Consider the following 22,420-nt stretch of genomic DNA (forward strand, 5'->3'; position numbering starts at 1 on the left):
CCCCCTGCCTGATAAGGTCTGAACACGGGTGCACCAAAGTTTCAAAGTCATCTCTCTGAATGCGCAAATCCACTACATGCAACTTAATTATATGCATCAAGCATATCTCTCTCTCCCAAATCCATTAAGAAAATATACCCTGCTTCCATGCTGGCAGAGGCTGGGTTCTATCATGTGGTATGGGACTCCTCCCCCTCTATACCGCACATGGGTTGAAGTTACGACCATTGCGGCCAAGATATCAGGACACGTCTTGGTCCCTGCCCCTGAATCCTTCCTTCTGGGCATTCTCCCTTGAGCCAAAGGTAATAAACACTTGCACTGCTTCATTGATTTAGCATTTGGCCTCTACATACATCAGATTGGGATGCAATGGAAAGCCCCGACATTAGCAAATGGCTGAACAGCTACTACAATGCGCTAGAGCGGAAATCGAGCATGCTGTGCTCTCTGCGTACCACAGGTAGGGCTAGGGTAGGAGGTGGGATCTGGGGGTGTATGCACTGCGAAAATCAAAGCCAAGAAGGACACGCACCCGCCCTGAAACAGATAGCCGAGTCACGCAGATGTCTGTCCAGACACAGATGGGTGTGAATGGCTCATGCCTACCTACCACTTGACTGTAATCGTACATGGAGAAGGCACTGGCAACCCATGCCTACACTCTCATCTCTAGACCACCGTCTCCACTGTCACCTACTAATGGCTAAACAACACCCGCACTTTACTGCCCCTCCACCCCCCAATAGGGAACTGTGTTTTTGATACCACAACTTTTTTTCACCATGATGCTATCATATTACGTATTGTGGTGGTGATTTATATTTATGTACATAACATCTCCAATAACATGGAATGTATTGCATATTTGGCTTCACCTTTGGTTGTTAATGTAAACTAATAAAAACAGGTTAAAAAGTCTATACTCCTAGGTACATTTGTTTGTGTTAAGCCAGAGTTTCTTGTAAAAGACTAGCGCGTTCAATTTGAATAAATAGTTGCAAAGTAGTCTATAAAAAACAAAGGTTGTAATCTGGTGGACAAGGCGTTAATCAGAGTATATAATAGTGGCCCACTGACACCTAATAATACCGTTTAAAAGAAGACCTCCTACTGAATGTATAGGCGTAAACTATCTCAATGGCTTTATTGCTCTTCTGCTTTTACACATAAAACAACTCCTTACAGAAGGAAGTGGGAATGTAACAGAGACTGGCCCACAAAAAAAAAAAAAAAAAAACTGGAAGAATCAAGGTTTACTGTTTCAAGGGGAGAGAAAGATGAATCTCTCATTTCTCTAAACTGAAGACAGTATTCTCTAGAAGTGGTTTATAATTAGTCCGCCAGAGATCGTGTGGGTTGTGGCCCCTAAGAACATATCGGACATTTGCTGAGTCACTGACAGGAAATTATAAAGATTGCAGCTGCTGCCCAAGTGGTATCCAGGTTTACTTGGTAGCAATAATAGTCTCCAAATTAAATTGTTAATCTAGATACGGCGGCTGTTGTGCGCGCTGGGTTCTTCGCTGCAACACGGACAACACCCAGGATACAAAAATCAGTTTCTGCTTCCTTAAGTAGTAGACGGTCTGTGACTGACAAACAAATTTAGTAAAGGTTCCATGTGGTGCACAAAAACTGAAGACAAAAAAGCAACCATTATTCTCGGGCACTGTCTACTACATAAAATACAAAAACAAATATTTTTATTTGAATCTCATGGTTCACACAGAATTCGATTAATGCAAAAACTACACTCTAATCTGGTTTCCACAATGTATTTTGCACTGCGGTTTTCAAGCAACTGCTAATTCAATTTTCATCCTCATTTGTCTTACATGATAGATATTGCGCTTGGTGACTTTCAGATCAGGGGTGTCTACCGATTCTCCTAATGCCGTAACTTACCTTGATTCGCACGCTATGCTCAAGAATAAGCTACAAATTCAAAATGAGGTAGTAGGAATAATTGGTTCCTTGAGAAATTGGAGCATGTGTCTGTCCCTAGAAAAGCAATGGGTAGTAAATTGCCTAAAAGACAATTAAGCAAAGACCTTGTGCAAAGCTTTCCACCTGCAACTAAAACCATTTGACACACCACTTTGCATCCAGATTCTTGTGCTCTTTCAGATGGACTGATGTATGACCGTTATGCATGTCAGCACTTAAGTAGCAGTTATTTGGCATTGAAATAAAGATTTAGAAGGTGGTGACTGAGCATGGCTTGTGAAGGAACATGTACTGCATGCCACAAATACAATTAATAATTAACGGCAGAAGATGGATAATACAGTATGTTAAAGGTAATGTTACAAAAAAGGTCCATAAATACAAGCTGCCAATGAGCGGTTTACTATTGTCTTTTGCAAGTCAATCTGATAAAAGTGTAAGGCTGCCTTGAATGTGCAATTGATGGACGTTTCTACAAAATACAGAGGAAATACATATACTAAAACAGCTTAAAGGTCAAAGAAATGAAGAGAGAGGACAAGCCAGGTGATTTGGATACAGCTAGGAAGCGGTCATTAGCAGATCAGAATTTTGAGAAGGCTTCATACTGCGTAAGGATTTGAGTGATATAAAGTGGTGTGAGGAGAAATAGAGGTTGGCCGCTGCCACTGAAATCCCTGAAGACCATAGCAAGCTGGTTTGTAGGCAACAAAGTGAGGTTAATGAAAAGTGTTTTTTTTTTCCCCCCAAAGAAAAGTGGGCAACTGCCTGTAGTGAATAGACTGCATTCTGCAGCAGGGAAATACGAATGTTAGAGTACCCAAAGTTAACTCATACCCACTATGCAAATGAGGGATTACGCTTTGTGAAAAGAGGGGTAAAAGACGTATCCTTCTGGTTCTCCGTAATCTGTCCACCTGCAGTGTCACTACCAAACAACTTTAATTGCAATATGGAGTCATATAATGCTCGCAAGGTTTCTTTTTGCAGTGAAGAAAGCACAGAATCAACAGCAGGACGATAAACAGGACTCTGAAGGTTTAAGCTGAGAGGTTAGGTTACTACTCTCATTTTCAGAGAGTTTGGCATGAGTGATCAGTGGGCTATGTACTGTCTGGCTACTGTCAAGGTGTCTGAAATTCAAATTTGCGTGCAAATCGAGAAATAATAAATTAGAAATAAATGGGGGTGAGCATATAGAGTAAGACTAGGGGGCCCCCGGTGAACCCCATACAGATGGGCAGATAGTTCAGAGCACTAAAAGAGTAGGACTAACTGGTTGGATATGTGGAATTTAAATCATTCCTAGACTCCGTCACAGATGCCTCATGTGGTAATGGTTTTATCTGCATGACAGCTTGACAATTTCAAATGCGAGAAGCTCCAGGAGGTAAGAATGGAGAAGAAGTGGTTATGCCAGGGAAAACGTGTCCAAAAGCCGTACTGGAAAAAGATTGGTCTCTTTAAGAGTAGAGTAATAACAATATGACAATGGTCGTAAGACAGAGGTGTCATATTCCAGTTTCTGCCATTCTAAAAACAAGAAGGAGAGATATGCTACAAGTTAGAATGAGAGACAGGGGGACACTTGGTTTTGCTCAGAAAAGGGCACAGACAATGCATCCATCGACTCAAGCAAGAGCTACTGGCACCCAGGCTTATAAAAAGACTACAGGGGCCAACATCTCTCCTATGCCAAAAACCTTTCATTAATAGTTTAACACTACTGGATTCTCATCTTGGATATTATCTAGAGGTCGTCAGTATAGCACACCTGCTGCTACCCCGGTAAGGGTCACCTCACTTGCTATGCCAGGTTTCAGGGGTAATGGAGGTAATGGCAGAAAACCAAAGTGAGGTAAGTCTCTGTGAGCGCGCTGTATACTTTCTTTGGTTTCCAAACCTTGGTTTGTCGCATCCACTAGCACCAACCAAGGGGCTGCTGAGGGACAGGACTAGGGTTGGAAACAAGGAGCCATCACTGTGGTGGGTGAGGGGGAGAGAGGGAGAAAGGGATAGGGAATTTCTCAATTTGCTACAACACATTGTCTACTAGAGCTGTACGTTTTCCTCCAAAATCAAGTTTTGCACCTTTAAAATCTATAGTCATCATTAGGACTGGTGTATCCTGGCACCATTATCAAATACAAGATTCTATTATTTCTTTAATAACTACATGGAATCTCTTTAACAAAGCATTCCTCTAAACTATCTTCCTTGCATAGTCAAACATGCATAAAGAAATAGACACAACTTTATGTCATCAGCACACAAAATCATTCACTACACACAGAATGCCATTTTTGTTGGCTTGTTTAAGGCTTGCATACAGTGTTGTGGCATCCATTACAGAAGAAATTCCTATATCTCTTAAAGGAGTGACTGAACATCCAACAAAAATAGGCACATTATGGAAATATTCAGCAAACCCATCAGAAGAATACAAAAACAGGGATATGATCATCACAATAAAACCAAATAAGCATAGTAAACTTTCAGGAAAATAAACTCGACAAACGATTAAATGGTACTGTTCTCTGGGGTGAAATCACTTGGAGCAGTTGAGAGTATCTTAATCCTATAAACCAGCACCCCTAATGACTTTTGACTGATACTCAGACAGTTAGCTATGATGTGTAGCTCTGTGCATCACTCAGTTCAACCTCATGCTGTACAATTACCACAACATACCAAAACTCGCCCAACCGTACACTACTGTGCACCTACCCTAGAAATTTACTGCAATCGACTGTGCACCACCTTTCTGCCAAATAACAATTTTTTTAAAAAGTTTGCTGGCAACACCTTGTACTGCCCAACAATCACCCAATCAAGTAATAGTCACCCTGTATGACCTTAGCTTCTTTATCCGGAAATATAAATAAAGTGAGTGAAGAAACATATTACTAGGTCAACAAAGGACCGCAGTGGAATGAGGCTGTAGAGGAACAGGAAATGGCATTAAAGGGTACAAACGTCTGCGAGCTAAAGAAGATGGCTGCTTACAACCTCGAATCAAGTCTAAGTCAGTATTGCAATATGGGTAAAAACAACAAAAAAAGTTGTATTGTGTTAATGACAGAGCATAACAATCCAAAGAAAACATTAACAAAAAGCGAAAACTGTCAAGCATGCACAGAATCTGAAAACTACAATGCTGTTACTTTCAAACAAAAATATTCATGCAAAAGTCAATAAGTTGAAAGCACGGACACCACGAAGTGCACACATTCAGCACGAATTGAAATTAAACTAGAAATGCAGGTAAAATAAGGGGATTGAGCGTTATACTCAAGAGGAGGCACATTACCTTCAGCTCCCAAAGATAAGTCATCTTCAAAACTTTCACAATTTTTCAGAAGCATGCCTATAACAGAGGAATCCACAAAAACCATTAAAGAAAAGGAATGTGATCTTCTCAAGCATCTTCTCGTTAGAACAAGGGTCTGACATGTCCCTCAGATCTTAAAACAAATAAACTTACAGCGAAAAGAAAAGTTGGTGCAGGGTAATCGGGTAAACATCATTCAAAGTGACAGGCTCAGACAAACATCTTATTTGACGTCAACTGAAGTTGCGAAAAACAGAAAGGTGGATTCTTCGCGCTGCCTGCACAGGCACAATCTTTTTGTACTTTGCACTTGTTATCAAAAGCGAAGGTGGAACGTTTACCAGGTGTGGCAACGAACTGAAAACGCAGATCGGATTCAAGCAACACAAAGTCTGCTCGGTTTAATAGTCATAAAAAGCAGGCCTGGCCAGTACACCAGAATCACAGCCATGACAACTGAAGTGTCTTTGCACCCGTGAAACTGAATGTTTTGTATACTGAAAGGTGTTCCCTGTGCCTTTTTTTTTACCATTATCAGGGCATTTAAGTCTATAATAGGGGTTTAGGCAGAGACCAGATATTTACTCGTAGAGAAACAGCTGTTTTAGTTGCTTCAGAGAATTCAAAGCGAGTGTTCAGAAGTAAATCTGAAGAATAGCACGTATTTTTCTGGGCCTGTTTGAAATCTCAAATGTAATATGGACACTTCCCCCACATTACCAACGATAATGTACATACCCATAGTGTCTGGACTGGCAAGCAGCCACCGCTCGATAAGTTGTGGCAATATGAAATGTAACTTTTTATGGAAATGATATATATTCTATGGCTAATTGGAGAGGCTGATAAGCCATTCTTACTTACTTAGGTATAACTAAGGTGCACTGTACTAGCCCACAAAGCACAATAAGTATTTAAACTCAATATAGCCTAGGACACATAATGAATTATACATATTCCAGTATCAGGTGAAGGCTCAATAGAATCATTAGAGAATCATTTAAATAATTATATATTGATAGAGTCCTAGAATGCTCCTACCCAGCTCAAGCTAGATGGATGGCTCAGTTCAGGGGTGCACATGAAACAGAGCACAGCCCGATCCGAGGCCCCACCCATTACACTTAAGAACTGTGGCTGTGAAAACCAACACAGGCACAAACCAAAGTCTATTGAGATTTCTGTCTAACACGCAGAGCACACATGCTGACTGTGCCAATAGACAATGTGCAGTGTTGACGTTTCTTAGAGTTTTAACACATTGTTGGCTTTCTTGTGAAAACCAACATTTTGTTAAAGCTCTAAAAATACATTCACGGAAGAGGAGGAGGGAGGAATGTGGTGTTGCAGCCAAAGCTGCCGAATTTGGAACTGGGGCACCAGGTTCGAGTCTCGGCATAGTCAGCTCAATATCCTGCGATTCTGAGAAATATAACTTAATCTTTCTGTACCAAAAAAAAAAAAAGTGTGACCTTATGCAATGTAACTGGTGCCTGGTGCTCATGTAAAGCACCGAAATACCTTCGGGTACCGTTTGCACTACATATACAAAAAAACATCCCGAAGGAAAAAAAACAAGGCGACTAAGGGATGGGAAAAGAGCAGCAGGCTGTATTTTTTCCCCTTGTCAGCACATATTTTAAAAAGAAAATATAAGAAGAAAACACTTTAAAATGAGCTCCAGAACTGGTATAATGATTGCTGGTTGATAAATAAATAAAAATAAAATGGTCATGTTACAAATTAATAAATAATTTATACCAATGTTTCTTCAAGAATACCGCTGGGCTTTTCCAGACGCTTAAAACATGGATAAATGGGCAGTATTTCCTCTTGGAAAGGTAGCAACCCGTGGAAGTCATTTCAATGTAAGCTGGAGAAGGCACTGGCTCCCCCATGCAGAGAGCACAACCTCAGGAGGGGGAGACTAGGCATAAAAGATGGAGGGAAGGCATAAAGGGTGTTGGGGCAGATGGCAGGCGACCAGGTTTTTTTTTTTTTTTTTACATTTGGGCCACGATGGAAGGGCCATGTTATGTACAGTTGCCCATTACTTCTGTGCCCCTGCGAAGCAGCTGAAAACAGGGGTACATGAGTGTTTGGTGGTGTGTGGGGGGTAGGGGTCATGCACAGGATAAAATAATAGATGGGTAAAGGGTGATTAACATTTTTCACCTTAGTATTCTGAGGGACATCGTAGACAACTCCATCTTCTCGCTTGCCTATTTGTGTCTACATTTTTATTGCGTCTATAATAAACAATACAAAATTATAGAATAGGCAGCTTTACCCATCTATAATTGTACACACCTATAATTTTATACCCATCTATAATGTTATATGTGTAATGTAAATAGCTCTTCTGAATTAAATGCAGCAAAATTACTTACACATAAATAACTGCCAACATCTAATGCTTTAAAAACCTAGAAGTGATTCGACAATACAAACCCGTATTCATGTACTGTGTCAGAGCAGTCCTACATTACAGCAGATTCCATATCAGAACAATGCTCAGCATACTGCAAAACCATGCAGAAAGTGCAAAAAACATTTAGTGGCAACAGAGGCTTATGCATTAAATCACAGAAAATGTACTAGAGGGGAACAGTCATTGGTTCTACGTTACTGTACAAAGTCTATCAGAGCAATTGGCTAAGGCAGGAACTTCTCTGGTGTGTTGAACTAAGAATTTAGAAGCAAACATTATTTAATCTACTGATTGGTCATCCATAGTGTACTTTGAATTTTGTAACAGACCAGTGTTAAATGTACTAGTTAACCATATAGGACATACTGAAACATAACGTTTAGTGTTCGGGACCAGTAATAGAGGACACTCTAGGTTGTTCGACCTCAGTACAAGGATTACAAACCATTTAGTGTCAAAACAGTCTTAGTTGCCCCTTAGAATACCGTTTAACCCTGCAAAGGCCCGGATAATAATGGCAGCCACAAATTGCAGGTGTAAATTATGCATCTGCTAATTTGCATTGAGGCACAGTGCACGAATCAGAGCCGTTAAAGGCACCCGAATCAGAGCCACACCTCGGAACGCATAACACACAAATAGACCATTGTAATCTTTATTCCAAGGTGCGCACACAGAATATGTGCGCGATTTGCTCATACGATTTACTTTAGCAAAGGGTGGCATCAAACACCTACTAAAAGGCATTACTGGCCTCTTTATGACTAGGCCCAAAGTGTACAAGGGCGCCTTACAGTATTCAATGTACTGTATAACCAACCAAGATGCACGGAACAGTCTTCGGCGTACTCTATTACTATATGAGGAGAATAGTTAAACATTGTGCCAAAAACAGTTCTGCATTGATAAAAGTATTAACCATCTAGCAGCAGAAAAGGTTCAGACGTACTATAGACCACTGCAAGATATTAGTGGCAAAACAGGCTTCAACATAACGTATACAACACAAGGTGTACTTAGCATGTACTAAGGAGTGTCTTACCCTTTTGGTTACTCTGCTCATCCAAAGAGGCTCCGAAGGGGGTTCTAAAACCAGAGAAAGACGAGTAAACTTATTTTGTTTCTTAAAGTTTTTCCAGTGGAAGAAGCAACAACCCATTCGCTTTTAACATGCTGCATGCAAGGAATGAACAAAGGATGCACAGTCCAACCCACCTAAACATGTGTTCTGCATCTATTGAATGAAAAAAGGCAGTTCGATGAAAGGCGCAGTAAACGCCAATGAAGTACAAAACACACCAAAAGTTGCAGAAGACAGAACTGTATTTAATAGATCTACACCGGGCAGGCTGGGAAATTAAATGGCCACACGGGGCTAGCTAGAGACACACAATTCAATAGAATACTAGCTGGAAAAATGTTTAGTAAGTATTGCCGTTTGCTGAAAATGGGGCGTTTTTTTCATTCACTAAATCACTTAAACAAATAGGGTGTGTACACTATAGTTCGCATGCAGTTTTATGCAATCTCTCATCACATATTCATGCCCAAAAGGATACTCAAGCCTAGTTCAAACTCATGCCTGTGCTTTTCCTTAAACAGGATCATTAACGATCCGCAGACCAGAGAAAGCATGCAAATTCTGCGGTTTGAAAAGAATGCAGAGTCACCCGTGGGCGAAGAAACAAGAACCATCTATGACGGCAGCAAACAAAAAAAAGACGCGACTTGACATTAAAAAGGTACCACTAACCGTGCTCTCATTTTCCAGTTCCTTTTCAGATTAAACCATTTCCTTAGGTGAATGGAATTAAATACTAAAAAAAATTACTTGAATAAACTATTGTTGTATGGTTGCATACTGTAACCTCTTCTACTATCAGTAAAGATTAATTCTGCAAAATAATTTTATTGGCAGTGTGAGGGCATAACAGTTATATAGTCTATGAAAGGAAAACACCCAGCAAAGAGAACCCCAGGCTGCAAATTCGTAAGAGGAAAAAAAAAATGTTTAGTCATTGATATAGTGTGATTAAACTTGTTGTGGTATAGAGCAGATTGTGCTAGTTAAGTGGTGGGTGAAAATGCAAAAAGCTTGCACTATCCAACAGATAAATATTGATTAACTACAACATCATTCTAGACAAGGCAAAGAATGCTTTTAGAAATATTTCATCTTTAATTCGTTTTGGAAGTACGACACAGACTGAGAATTGTTATATCAAAGGGTCAAAATAATTGTTTTGCGGGGTCAGAATAATTCTATCACAAATTAGCTTGAAAAATAATTCTAACCTGAAATGTAAGTATCCAATTTTTAGGGCAAGCTTAAGGCTGATGAAATAAGACAATTTTGACAGGTGAACACCAGGCTAACAAGTTTTACCTAGGATCACATAATTTTGTCAAATGGTGAAGCAGGGATTCAAAACCAATTCTGCTATATCCTCGGCTAACACCCGAGTCACTACAACACATGTTCCCACTCATAAGAGAACAAAAATGGAAAAATGAAGGAGAACTTTGAGGGACAGCAAAAAGCTAAACATGATCGACATGACGGGGGCAAAAGCATCAAAACATAAATATGCACAGAACAGTTGGCAATACCAAGAGCTGCCAAACCTAAGAAACACCGAAAATTGAACTAGATGGTAAAGATCCAAAAACAAGCATCAGCCACCTGCAGCCAAGCCATAGTGCAGATCTTATGTGTGAAAAAAAATAACAAGCAGGATGCTTGCTATGTAAGGTAGCTTTGTCTGAAAACGGTTTGATTACCATGATATAATGTGTATTGATTAAAAGTCAACATTTCTGGGCTGGAAATGCTATTCTTGCTACTTGATGTAAAGAACAGGAAAAAAAAAAAAAAAAGTATTCGAAGTCCACGTTTAGTATTTTGAAAAAAGTAGTTTTAAATAGCGGAGAACCCTTTCCTCTTAGCTTCATCAGGTGTCCCAGTAGGTCAGTGAACAATGGGCTTTTTACTACAACATAGCAGTGAAAATCTGCTAGGTCGACTCTGCAAAAAGCCTCTTGCATTGTGGCCTAAACAATGGCTCCAAATCGTGATAATATCTATCAAACACAGTTGTGAGCTTACAGGCTTTTAAAGAACTTGGAAGTGTATAGTACAACAAATTTCCTGACTGCCAAAAATGAAAAAAATTATATTTGGTTGAGGTAGTTCTTCCTTAGGTGCCGATGGAAGGGTAGCCACTCAAGCAGGTGAAAGGTTACACTTACGTAAGCATTCTTGGACTCCCAACTATCAGCACTAGCAGGAAGGGGAGAGAGGGCAAGTAACAAACTAGGTAAGCTGTTCTTATATATCAGTAATGCACAATAAGGTAACCCAATAATCCTTTAAGAGACTGGCTACATGTATACAAACAGGACTCCTGAAAGAAAAAATTATACCAAAACAAATCACTGCTTATGGATCTAATCGATAATTTAAACAATGATTTATTCACAGCGTACTTGAAGTGCAAATTATGAATTTACATATTATTATTGCAAGACTCTTTAGAGTCTGAAAACAGCACCAGCACACTGCCTTAAAGGGTGACAATGATATTTCTGAGACCCAGTTGCAACCTTCAACAAGGTGCAGACCACTCAACAAAATCAATTATTTTCAAGAAACTTTTGGAATCCTTTTCCTAGCACATGGCTTTTCATTCCATTCATGTGAATATGCAGTGGCCAATGCGTCCATCTTTCGGTCTCCAGGCTTCTAAGCAGTATTTGAGACCACCCTCAGGACAAAGTTTCAAACATAATTAATTTTAGAGACCTCTTTAATGAAGGCTCTAGCTCTAAATGTAGAAATAAAACAAAAACAAAAAAATCAAGACCAAAATTTAAAAACATACTACACTACAATAGTTCATATTGAAAGTATACCACCAGTAATATCATGATTTGAAACACCACACACAAAGAAAAATCAAGCTAGAAAACTTGCTACCAATTGGAGCTATTAACAGTGTATGTGAGTGACCATGCAGGGACCCTTAGGTAAAAAAATAAGTAAATAAAAACACACCAAGAGAGACATCCTATAAATCAAGATTTGTTACAGTAAAATCTCAATTATGGCATAAAGCACTGCATATGATTCAACGTGATGGAAGATGCTTCCCAAGCTCTCCGTAGGTTAGAGCTGGGCCAAGTCGTGGCCGGGATGCTTGCTAACAAATTTGTCTTATTTAGTTTTCTTCAGCTCAGACACTTTGTAAATAGTACAACTGCTCTGCCCAGTTGTGGGGTGGCAAGTGTCAACCTAGCATGTATTTTGGTAGTCAATCTACTTATATTTAGGAAATGCTGGTAAAATACAATCTTGCATCTTAGCTTTACTACTGATTACCTGGCACAATTATGAAGCAAAGACTACAGCCAAAATTTAAGATAATAGTTTGCCATCAGTTACATGATATCATCATCATCAAAAATTCTTTAACAGTTAAGTGCCCAGTATGCAGAGCTGAGATTGAAGACTTACCCTGCTGAACCACAAAGCTTAAAGATCTAGAACAGGACTAGTGAGAAGTATTACTGTTGACTATATTACTATAGCCATTGATTTATTACACACAAATGTAATTTATATGCTCTGCGGCAGCAGGGTCCAGAAAGCATTTTCTAAGGAACAATCTTTGCACACATGGAATCTGATCTATTCTTGAAGCAATTCCCTTTTATGATTAGGGTCTCTTTAGCAAGATGCATACCCAACATGTGCATTTTGTCGAACTGTTGACAAAATAGTTATTTAAGTCGTAGGTGGGGAACAATAGTACTACTGCCTTTCTATTCTGTAGTATTTCTTCAATACTGTTACCTGTGAATAAATGAATTTATATTTTCTGTTACAATGCCTTTCATTGACTTTTCACAGACCACGATGTAGGTCACTATAAATGCAAAAGAATATAACAAGTGGATGGACATAAAACTGAAATAGTTAAGGTAACTAAACAGATTGCAAGTTCAAGTTACATGTAGCTTTAGATTGCCTACAGGTTGCAATAATCAGTCTAAAAACATACTTAGACTACCTCACCCAGCCACGTTTGCTGTTAAGAATTTGAAGTACATTCCCTCATATTAGATATGTTGACATCAGCCGAGAGATCTTCCAGTCACAGGTTTATATTCTAGCAGGGTCAACTCAGCCTTTCAATTTTTAGATACCGAATTAAAACCAAAACGGAACAACAATGGACTTTGGTGATCAGCAAAAGCAGAAGGGGATTATCAGTTAAATAAATCAGTAATTAACGAGATCCTTTAGTTACGCCCTTTCAGTTGCAGGTGTAAGCAATTATTTGATATCCTTTAAGGTTGATCGCGCAAGCGCTTTGACCTGTAGTAAGCGTTGTGGGCTTTTAGCCACGCCCATCACTTTCATTTGTTTGTGGGTTTGCCTTTCAAAACTTCTTTGTTATCATTGGTAAATGCTTTAAGTTTGTCCCTCCTTGGGGCAGTTTTGTTACCGCCTTGGACACGACCCGTTACATGGATAACTGCACTTAAGCCGATAAGTTTGACCGCAAGCAAACTTCTTTTCCCGTTTATGTCTCTCCATCGCGCTCATGCTCATAGTGGCCGTGGTGCTTTAAATTGGCTCGCTTACGTCAACTGTTTTACATTTCATTTTCAATTTATGTGGCAAGAAAAGTCCAGTTAGGAATTTACAACGCCAGTAGCTCTAACTCGAGGAAACACAAGACCCATTACATTGCAAATGCTTATTTTATATCTTGTGTTGCTTTACGGTAAAGCAGTCTTAGCAAATCTTCAATTATTGTATCTATCCTTAATTAACAGCACCATAAATGCAATTTCTGCCACAAGGACGTCAAACTGGGACACTGGGCTAAGAGCATAAGAAAGATGCCCATTACAAAAAAACTCAGTGGAACAGGTAATTTAGCATCATACTTTTGAATACAAAGAAGCTGTTTGACTGTTCTGAAGAGCTCCAATGACACTGAAAGATGGGTCAAGAATGCCATAAATTACAGGTATTGAAATGTAAGACTGACCAAAATGCAGCCTAAGATAAACAAAAAAGATAAATAAAAAGAAATAGGAAACAAGTGCTACCGCACTACATGCGCACACGCCTGAAAGTCAGTTATAACTGTGCGATTGGTTTGCATGCAGCCAAACTCTCTCTGCTTGCAACAAGAACACTGCAGATAAATTGGTTTGTGGAGTTCACTATACCAGTGGTTCCCAACCTGTGTCTGGGGACCCCTGGGCATCCGGGAAGCCTCCTAAGGGAATGCGTGAAAAAGTTAACTATTAACAGATTAATAAGGTGTATATAAATAAAGTGGTTAAATGTACAATTGAAACATTTAAATTATACTGTAAATGTCAAAGAATTTGAAATTGGAGGCTACAAATTTAATTAGTATCCCCAGATTCGTTTTTGGGAGCAGTGCAAGTGCATCAAATAGAATTTAGTATGGGCAATGTAAATTCCATTGAATTTGGAAAAGCTCGAAAATAAAAAAATCTTTGCAAATTAAATAAAATGTGTATGTATTTGATGGAATATTTGCTTCTGTATTTTTTGTGTATTGTTTTGCGGTTCAAATCATCAACAATGTTTAGGTAGGTGTCCCTGTTTCCAGTAATGACTCAGTGGGGGGGGTCCCAAATTCTAATAATAATTCAGTGGGGGTCCCGGATGCCACTAATGATAAAGTGGAGGTCCACAGATGTCAAAAGGTTGGGTACCACTGCACTATACATTTAGTAGGCGTACTTAAGAAGATCTTACACCATCTAAGCTGGGAAAAAATGTCCTGCCCACCTAAAAATATCATATGGTGCCTGCAAAACAGAAAGATCGACAAATCTGCTTCAAAAGACTTGCCCCAAATGCAGAATTGTTCCTGAGAGTAATACAAATCTTATCTTCAGCCTATGCTTGAATTATTATGCTCCAATGTTGCTTATCATGCAGCACTCGTTGAGCACTTTTCACTCAAAATTGCAGACTGGGAAAAAGAAAAAAATGTGGTATAATGTCTTCTGTTGCGTTCAGGCCCAAGCCACCTGAACGAAAACAACAGTTTTCCTAAATCCCAATTTGCTAGACAAGTTGGTATTCAATTCACCGTATCAAATCTAAATTTGGAGCAAACACAAGACCTGCTCCAAAGTAGGTTCAGGGAACAACACATTGGAAATTCCACTCTCTCCAGCTTCAACTCAAATAGTTTTCAACATACCTCACAAACTATATTTTTATTCAAACTAAAGTGTTGCAAAATAATTTCTGAATGTTCACATGCCAGTCTCATTTTATTTTAAGTCACCTACCAATAAGGCAACAGGTTAATTTCATGCGTTAGCAAACTGGTATAAAGGCGAAATAAATCACTACATGTGTGATGAACGTGCGCTTACAGGATGCCTGACTGAAAGCATTTTGTAAGACAGTCATCTTCCAACAGCGGCTATCACATGAAATCCCTACTCATATGCAACAAAATATTTTCTAAAGGGAGCTTAACATTAATGCAACTTTGCCATAAAAATACTTGATTGCCAAAACTCTGAGAACACAGGCAAAGAGGTGTTACATGTTTTATTTTTAACTGCAAATTGCAGGTTGTTCTAGTAAGAAAGTTAAGGCTATCTTTGGGGAAGTTACATCAATCGGGAAATCTTAATCCGTTTCTAGGACGCTTTGAAGATCTTACAGGTCGTAGTACCCTTTTCTTCTTTCATCTATTGAGATCAGCATTTTTGATGGATTCAATAGTCCGTATTGGAGTACCCTCTGCGTAAGGAAAAGTCATAGAAATAAAAACCTTTCTCCACAGCACGAGTATCATATGAAATGCCTGCAGTGAAGGAGAGCTTTTCCCCATTGTAGACAAGCAGGCCATACTGTTTGGCCGTTTGAAGACTCAGCCTGGCATGCTGATTGCGCAGGAGGCACATTATTGTTGGTTTGGGGCCATCAGCAGTATCATGCCATATGTTTCGATTCCTATAAGTGTAGAAAAGAAGTGTGGCAAAAAGCTAAGAATTTCATCACCATCTTCTGTAGCTTGTAGACCAAGGAGGTACACATTGTCCCTCCTATCTTCTAGTACAAGAATTTTTTTTTATTTTTTTAAACAGGATTCCATTAGCTCAGATCCTTATTTCAGCGCATCTAACACCCTATTCTCCAAGTCTGTTAGCCTCTTTTCCAACGTGCCCAGCTGTGGTTTAAACACAGAAATTTCTACATGCATGGTCTTCCAGTCTCAGCTGTGGCCATTTCCACAGAGGTTACCAACAATTTGATTTCTTTTAGATCCTGCATGTGAGTGTCCAAAATTATGGACATCATGATTTATTCCAGGTTCACAGATTGCGTTTTCTACACTTTTGTGCTTGTCGGGGCCTTTGAGTGTAAGAGATGCCTTGAAGCCTTGTTCCTAGACATTTATAACTGTGCTAAAAATACAATATAGTCCCCAGGTCTGGAAACTATGCAATGTTATGGCAATAGCATTCGTACAGATGAAATCTTACAGAACTACTGAGCCTTTAATGTAGGGAATGGGATACTGTACTGCCTCAGTGCCTCTAAATATCAGTATTCACATATGATTTTCAAGTGTCAGAGGAGCAGGTTTACAGAAACAGAGTAGGTGGTGTCGTAGAGGGAGTACGAAGTCCAGAGAAACAGAAAATCTCAATCCTGTAATGCCACACGTCAGGATCACGAAGAAACATACTGGTAAATACTTGTTACAGTGGAAAAGCTCTATTGAAGAAAAAAGGGATCCCAGCATATTGTCAGGGGAGCAGAGATATTATCAACCTCTGCTGGTGGAGAGCCATGGGCAACCGATATAGATGGCTCGCTGCTGTGCGGTTACCCAAAGAGGCTGCTTACCACAGTTAAGTTATACAAGGAGGCAATTGCCCACTAACCCTCATGACCAGGGTAATATATGTAATAATAATATAGGTCAGTGCAAGGGGGAAGTAGCCTAGACTTCCACTGTATGCTAACAACTTAATGAAATCTCTCGGTGCCATAAATGTCAAACAAACAAGATTTATTGAGCATTTCAAACGTTTTTTTCATTTGCATTTTATGTTAACATATAATATTAATAATAAATTGTCATATTATGCATCATGAACGACGGTAGGTGCTCCAGAACAAACAGTGAAAGTGTGGAGGTGCAAGTGAGTGGCGGTGATATGTACAAGTAGTGCAGAGTGTGGTTGTATAAAAATTGATGACTTCCAGTTGCTCCTGCAATCAAGGAGGCCCTGGTCTGTCACAAGGTTTCTTATATGCTTTTCTCATTCACTCTTTTGGGAAGTGTCGACGTTTCGACCCCTTGTACAGGTGAGTCAGGACGGGGTCATCATCAGGACAGAGATGACTATGGTGTAGGCACCTAAGTTCCAGTGGTGAGAAAGGACCGGTAATGGCTGGGATCTCCCTGAGTAATCGTAGTCCCGAGGGGCTGTAGGTAGTATCACTCTGTTCAATGACTGTGAATTAGGCAGGCCCAGTGTCGTATAAATCCGATGTGAGGGAAATAAACGACTTGAACAATCCGTGGGCTAAGTATAGCCAGGAAGCATCAAGACGGTAGAAGTAAAGTGAAATAAACTTGAAACAACCATGGGCTTGAAATAGCCGGGGAGGCGAGGTTCCGATTATCTAGGAATAAAAAAGTTAAAAATATCTAATAATGAGAACTTCCTCGTTGTAGACGGACGGCCGCATCAGTCGGCCCCCGTCCTGTTTCCTTAGCGTCCAGTGCGGCGTAAAAACAACAACAACGGGTTCTGCTGGTTGTTTTTACGCCGCAGTGGACGTCATTAGATATTTTGAACTTTTTTATTCCTAGATAATCGGAACCTTGCCTCCCCGGCTATTTCAAGCCCATGGTTGTTTCAAGTTGATTTCACGTTACTTCTACCGTCTTGACGCATCCTGGCTATACTTAGCCCACGGATTGTTCAAGTCGTTTAATTCCCTCACGTCGGATTTATACGATACTGGGCCTGCCTAATTCACAGTCATTGAACAGAGTGATACCTACCTACAGCCCCTCTGGACTACGATTACTCAGGGAGATCCCAGCCATTACCGGTCCTTTCTCACCACTGGAACTTAGGTGCCTCCACCATAGTCATCTCTGTCCTGATGATGACCCCGTCCTGACTCACCTGTACAAGGGGTCGAAACGTCGACACTTTCCAAAAGAGTGAATGAGAAAAGCATATAAGAAACCTTGTGACACACCAGGGCATCCTTGATTGCAGGAGCCACTGGAAGTCATCAATTTTTATACAACCACACTCTGCACTACTTGCACATATCACCGCCACTCACTTGCACCTCCACACTTTCACTGTTTGTTCTGGAGCACCTACCGTTGTTCATGATGCATAATATGACAATTTATTATTAATATTATATGTTAACATAAGATGCAAATGAAAAAACGTTTGAAATGCTCAATAAATCTTGTTTGACATTTATGGCACAGAGAGATTTAATTAAGTTGTTAGCATACCGTGGAAGTCTAGGCTACTTCCCCCTTGCACTGGCTTACCACAGTTAGGCACAAGCAACAGCACTGCTCATCAAGAATGCAGAGAAGCCACACGGTCTGCAGCACAGGGGGAAATCATTGGTAAGTGCCACAGGCAGTGGATGATGGTAAACCCACCTCAGAGCCACACCTACCATATCTGTGTTCTCTTTTTAGCCTACATTAGATCATCATCACTGAATGTGCACCATCAAGCATATCTTTTAGATGAGATGGGCTACCTGGACCAAGAACTGGGAAAGTGCAAAAGCAACCACAGATAGAACTAATTGTGGATCGGCATCTTCACCATGCCCAAACTCTACCCTCCCAAGGCCACCTCATGAACATCCTGCACCTAATAAGGTGGTCGACAGCCAGTTGATACCTTATCAAAAAACATTTACCATACACAAAAGAACACCTCTACGGCATAATGCACACATTAGTATTGGGGAACAAACGCTTCAGCCTGAGCTGTGGCAAAAGGCAGGCATCCTAACTATTGATCAGCTTCTTATACAGGGAGACCTTAAAACATTTGAAATGTTCAGGGAAGAATATCACTTCCCCACACACCAAAACTGGAAAAGATGCATTTACCCCACTGCCTACATGGAGCAGATTAGGCACAGCACCATGGGGCCTAGAGCCTTCACCAACAGTGTCATAACTCCAAACTTGGTAACAATACAACGGAGTAATGTCTCACACATTTAATCTAATGATACATTACCACCACTCTGAACCCCTAGTAGCCAGGCTGCATGGTGGGCAAGTTGCAAATCGATTATACTGAAAAGGACCGGAAATAGCTCTTTGAGAACCTAGACAGGGAGGGGAGGAGGAAATCCCAGATTAAATAGTTCTTTAAATACATACATGATTGGTACTGGACCTTGAGAAAATATGGAAAATGGGCTGTACAATTGGAACTGTTGGTGCTGTGGTCAACCACACTGCGATACTGTCCTACTCGATTGTTCGGACATGCTCGCACTGTGGGATGCAACAGGGACCATTCTAAACAGAACCCGGACCCTCCTCTCACTCCTCCCAAGATACCTAATCAAGCTTCACAATACCAATGACCTCACCAACCTGACAAGCCACAAATGTCACCTCTTATCCACAGAGCTGACTAAAATGCACAGGATTGTCTCCTACCGTAGGATTATCCACGAATCCCAAAACAAGGTAGAGGCCTAGTCACAGATTTGGGCACCCTTCCTTGATGATAATACTTGGAAAAGCAAAGTCAACAAAAAGTGCACAACTGGCTGACATCGAGCTATACAAGAACTTCATTATGGAAACCACTTAGAAACTGATAAGTCAACCTGTGTAAAAGAGGATGTGCTGACCATGGACAGCACTGCACTGCCACATGTTTGCCTTGATCCTGTGTAATGAGAACCACGGGCTTGTCAGACCTAATAACACCACCCTCACATACTATAATGTTCCTCTACGTACCAACGTGCCCCCGTACTTTCTCCACCCAACTACCAACCCCTGTCACCTCACTTACAATTACAGAGCCCTTAATTGAATTGGTTTTATGAGGAGAAGCTTTAGTTAATAAGGCCCGACCAGGACCACGACATAACGTTAACCCCTTCTTGCCTTCACACACCATAGAAATCCTTCCCGTGTTCAGCGGTTCGATCTGACTATGGGCAGATAAAATAGTGACGTCCTCGCTCCTGAATACTAACCCAAGGGATACCAACGTCTCTTTTCCCCAGGCTAAAAGCTGACACACCTACTCCCTGGACTGAGTCAGAAGTAGGTATACGGTATTTCTAATTAACAAGGGTTCAGTATCGCCTACTACAACAACTTGGACAGTCTATAAGTATTTGTGACCTCATCTCCTTGGCTTTTCGGTAACCTTTATATCCTCAAGCACAAAAGGTTCTAATGTCCTTTTACCACTATGGTTTCCATAAAGTGTATTACTATCAGTGGCACTTGACAGTTATAGATTTGCTGCATTTGCCACAAAATCTCTAATCTGCAGCACAATCTGTAGATTTTGACTAAAAAAAAATTGTTTTAGCTCAAACTGTTCAAAAGTTACTAAAAGTGCAGTGACAAGTGTTGCTATGCAGAGGCAGGCCTTCTGCAAAGGTTGACTGGTCAGCTTTCTGTTGGATTTTGTTATATTTTGGCGTTAAACCTATACTAATGAGGTGCAGCTAATGCCCAGACAGTGCAAAAATGACTAAATAACGAAGTAATACCATCACAAAAGTGTTAAATGACGGCAAATAGCTTACCTTGGTGTTCTTGCACCATAATATACACCACTCTGCCACGTAATGTGACCCTGCCCTGACACATAATTCCAGTGGCCCTGATTATGTTTACGTCTGGAATGAGAAGCACCCCATAACGCCCCCTGCCCCTTATATTCAAAACATTTCATGATACGAGATATATATTTCCGGAGTAGCGTGCTACACGACGAAAACGCGCTATATAAATACAAAAACAGTATACAAAGCCCATTAAGACCGCAGACTGTGCACTGATTTTGACTTTGCGAATTACATTGTAACCTATGATTATTTGGAAGGGGCTATAAATAAAGATTTAAAAAAATTAAACTGACCAGTAATTAAGGCTTCTAACACTCTGCGAAACTGGCCGCCTTTCGGCCCAGTAATTAAATGTACTGACGCATGAAATGGCTATAACAGGACCGATTACTTGTTACGCAGTTGACATTTATTGCTAGCTGTATATTCACTATGCAAATGCATTTTATTCTACTGTTTAAATAAGGAAATCTATCAAAAGTGAAACCACCTCAAAGCGTTACTGATGAGATGTTGCCGGTCATTTTTAAGAAGACAAATGTTGCTACAAAATTCTGTTTACTTGTCTACACATAGTTTAGCCTGCAGTATACATACTACAAATCAACTTTAACAAGCAATATACCTACTGCACATCACAATGTTGAAATAAATGCTGATAAAGCCATGTCTATCTGGGGTGGTGATTGATTTCTTCATTAATCCTAAGGAGGAAGAGGTAGCGGCCATTTTCTTTTCTTTTTTTGTTTATTGTGTTTAGATGCGTCAAACCAGGAAACTTCTGCTTCAGTGGAAAGGAAGGTGGATTGTAACCTTTAAATCAGACTTCAACCAACACGTTAAACCCAGATAAAGCTGAGGCGTGATCCAAATTAGAGCTGCTACACCAAGGTCTGGCTTTTAAAGGTAAAACCATAACAAGCAGATTCCTGCACACACCAAAAAAGCACACACATAGAAACACCCAAACCGAAATAGATACTGAAATAAACGCGTTTAAGGCTACGGTCTCAGTGCAACAACTCGGGCGGTGCTTGTGTGACCCGCTGTGTTGGTTACAGCCACCTGCCAAGCTCCCAGAATGCAACAAATGTACCACTACAATCGACAAAAGCCTTTCAGGTGTTTGAGCCAACAGCGCGGCTGCGGTAACAGGGCTTGGAGGGAGGGCGCATGTTCTGTCTGGGAATCTTGGTCTGCAGTCAAGGCATGCAGAAATAAACACTAGGTGCTATTAATCGCTCCTGCCCCAGGTGAAACCGCTTTTCTGGCGTGGAACCTTTCTTGGGACTTGACCTTTTTTGGTTTAAAGAAACCGACATTTCCATTTGGATTAGACTCCAAGGGAAGGGGTGAGGCGACTGCTAACGACCAAACTAGTTGCCCCATTAAGTGGGTTTCACAAACCAAACGAGATGACTTAAGTATGATACAGGGTGGTTCATGGGTGGCAGATAATAAGCAGGGTGTGTAGGCATAACAATTTACCTCCCCATCCTCGTAAGTAGTAATAACTGTTCGAAAGCCCATGTTTTCAAAAGCTAAATCGTTCTGCAAAACTCAAGTTAATAAATGGTTAAGGAACGGCCGTGGCTGCATCTGTCATCCCGCCCTCTGAGAGCAATCTAAAACTGAATGTTTAAAGGAAGCCAATGTTGCCTCTCGGGTTAGCGAGAAATTACTTTTTTCCAATGCAGGTGTCCGCACAAACAGAGCTTGTGGGGACCCAAACGCAAGGGCGCCAGGACATGATCCTGACATTAGCTAGAGAGCAATGAGTGAACACTGCAGT

General features: G+C 40.4%; 1 protein-coding gene across 1 annotated transcript in view; it reads right to left on the reverse strand.

Annotated features, from left to right (window-relative positions):
- ITPRID2 (ITPR interacting domain containing 2) overlaps nt 1-22,420 on the reverse strand; it is a 179,767-nt gene that overhangs the window by 156,414 nt on the left and 933 nt on the right. The window contains exons 4-5 of the mRNA XM_069225457.1: nt 8,755-8,798; nt 5,261-5,317 (exon numbers count right to left, since the gene is read on the reverse strand). Coding sequence (XP_069081558.1) covers nt 5,261-5,317; nt 8,755-8,798 — 101 coding nt within the window. The remainder of the gene's footprint in view (nt 1-5,260; nt 5,318-8,754; nt 8,799-22,420) is intronic.

The sequence above is a fragment of the Pleurodeles waltl genome, chromosome 3_1 (assembly GCF_031143425.1).
Source record: "Pleurodeles waltl isolate 20211129_DDA chromosome 3_1, aPleWal1.hap1.20221129, whole genome shotgun sequence".
Classification (NCBI taxonomy): Eukaryota; Metazoa; Chordata; class Amphibia; order Caudata; family Salamandridae; genus Pleurodeles; species Pleurodeles waltl.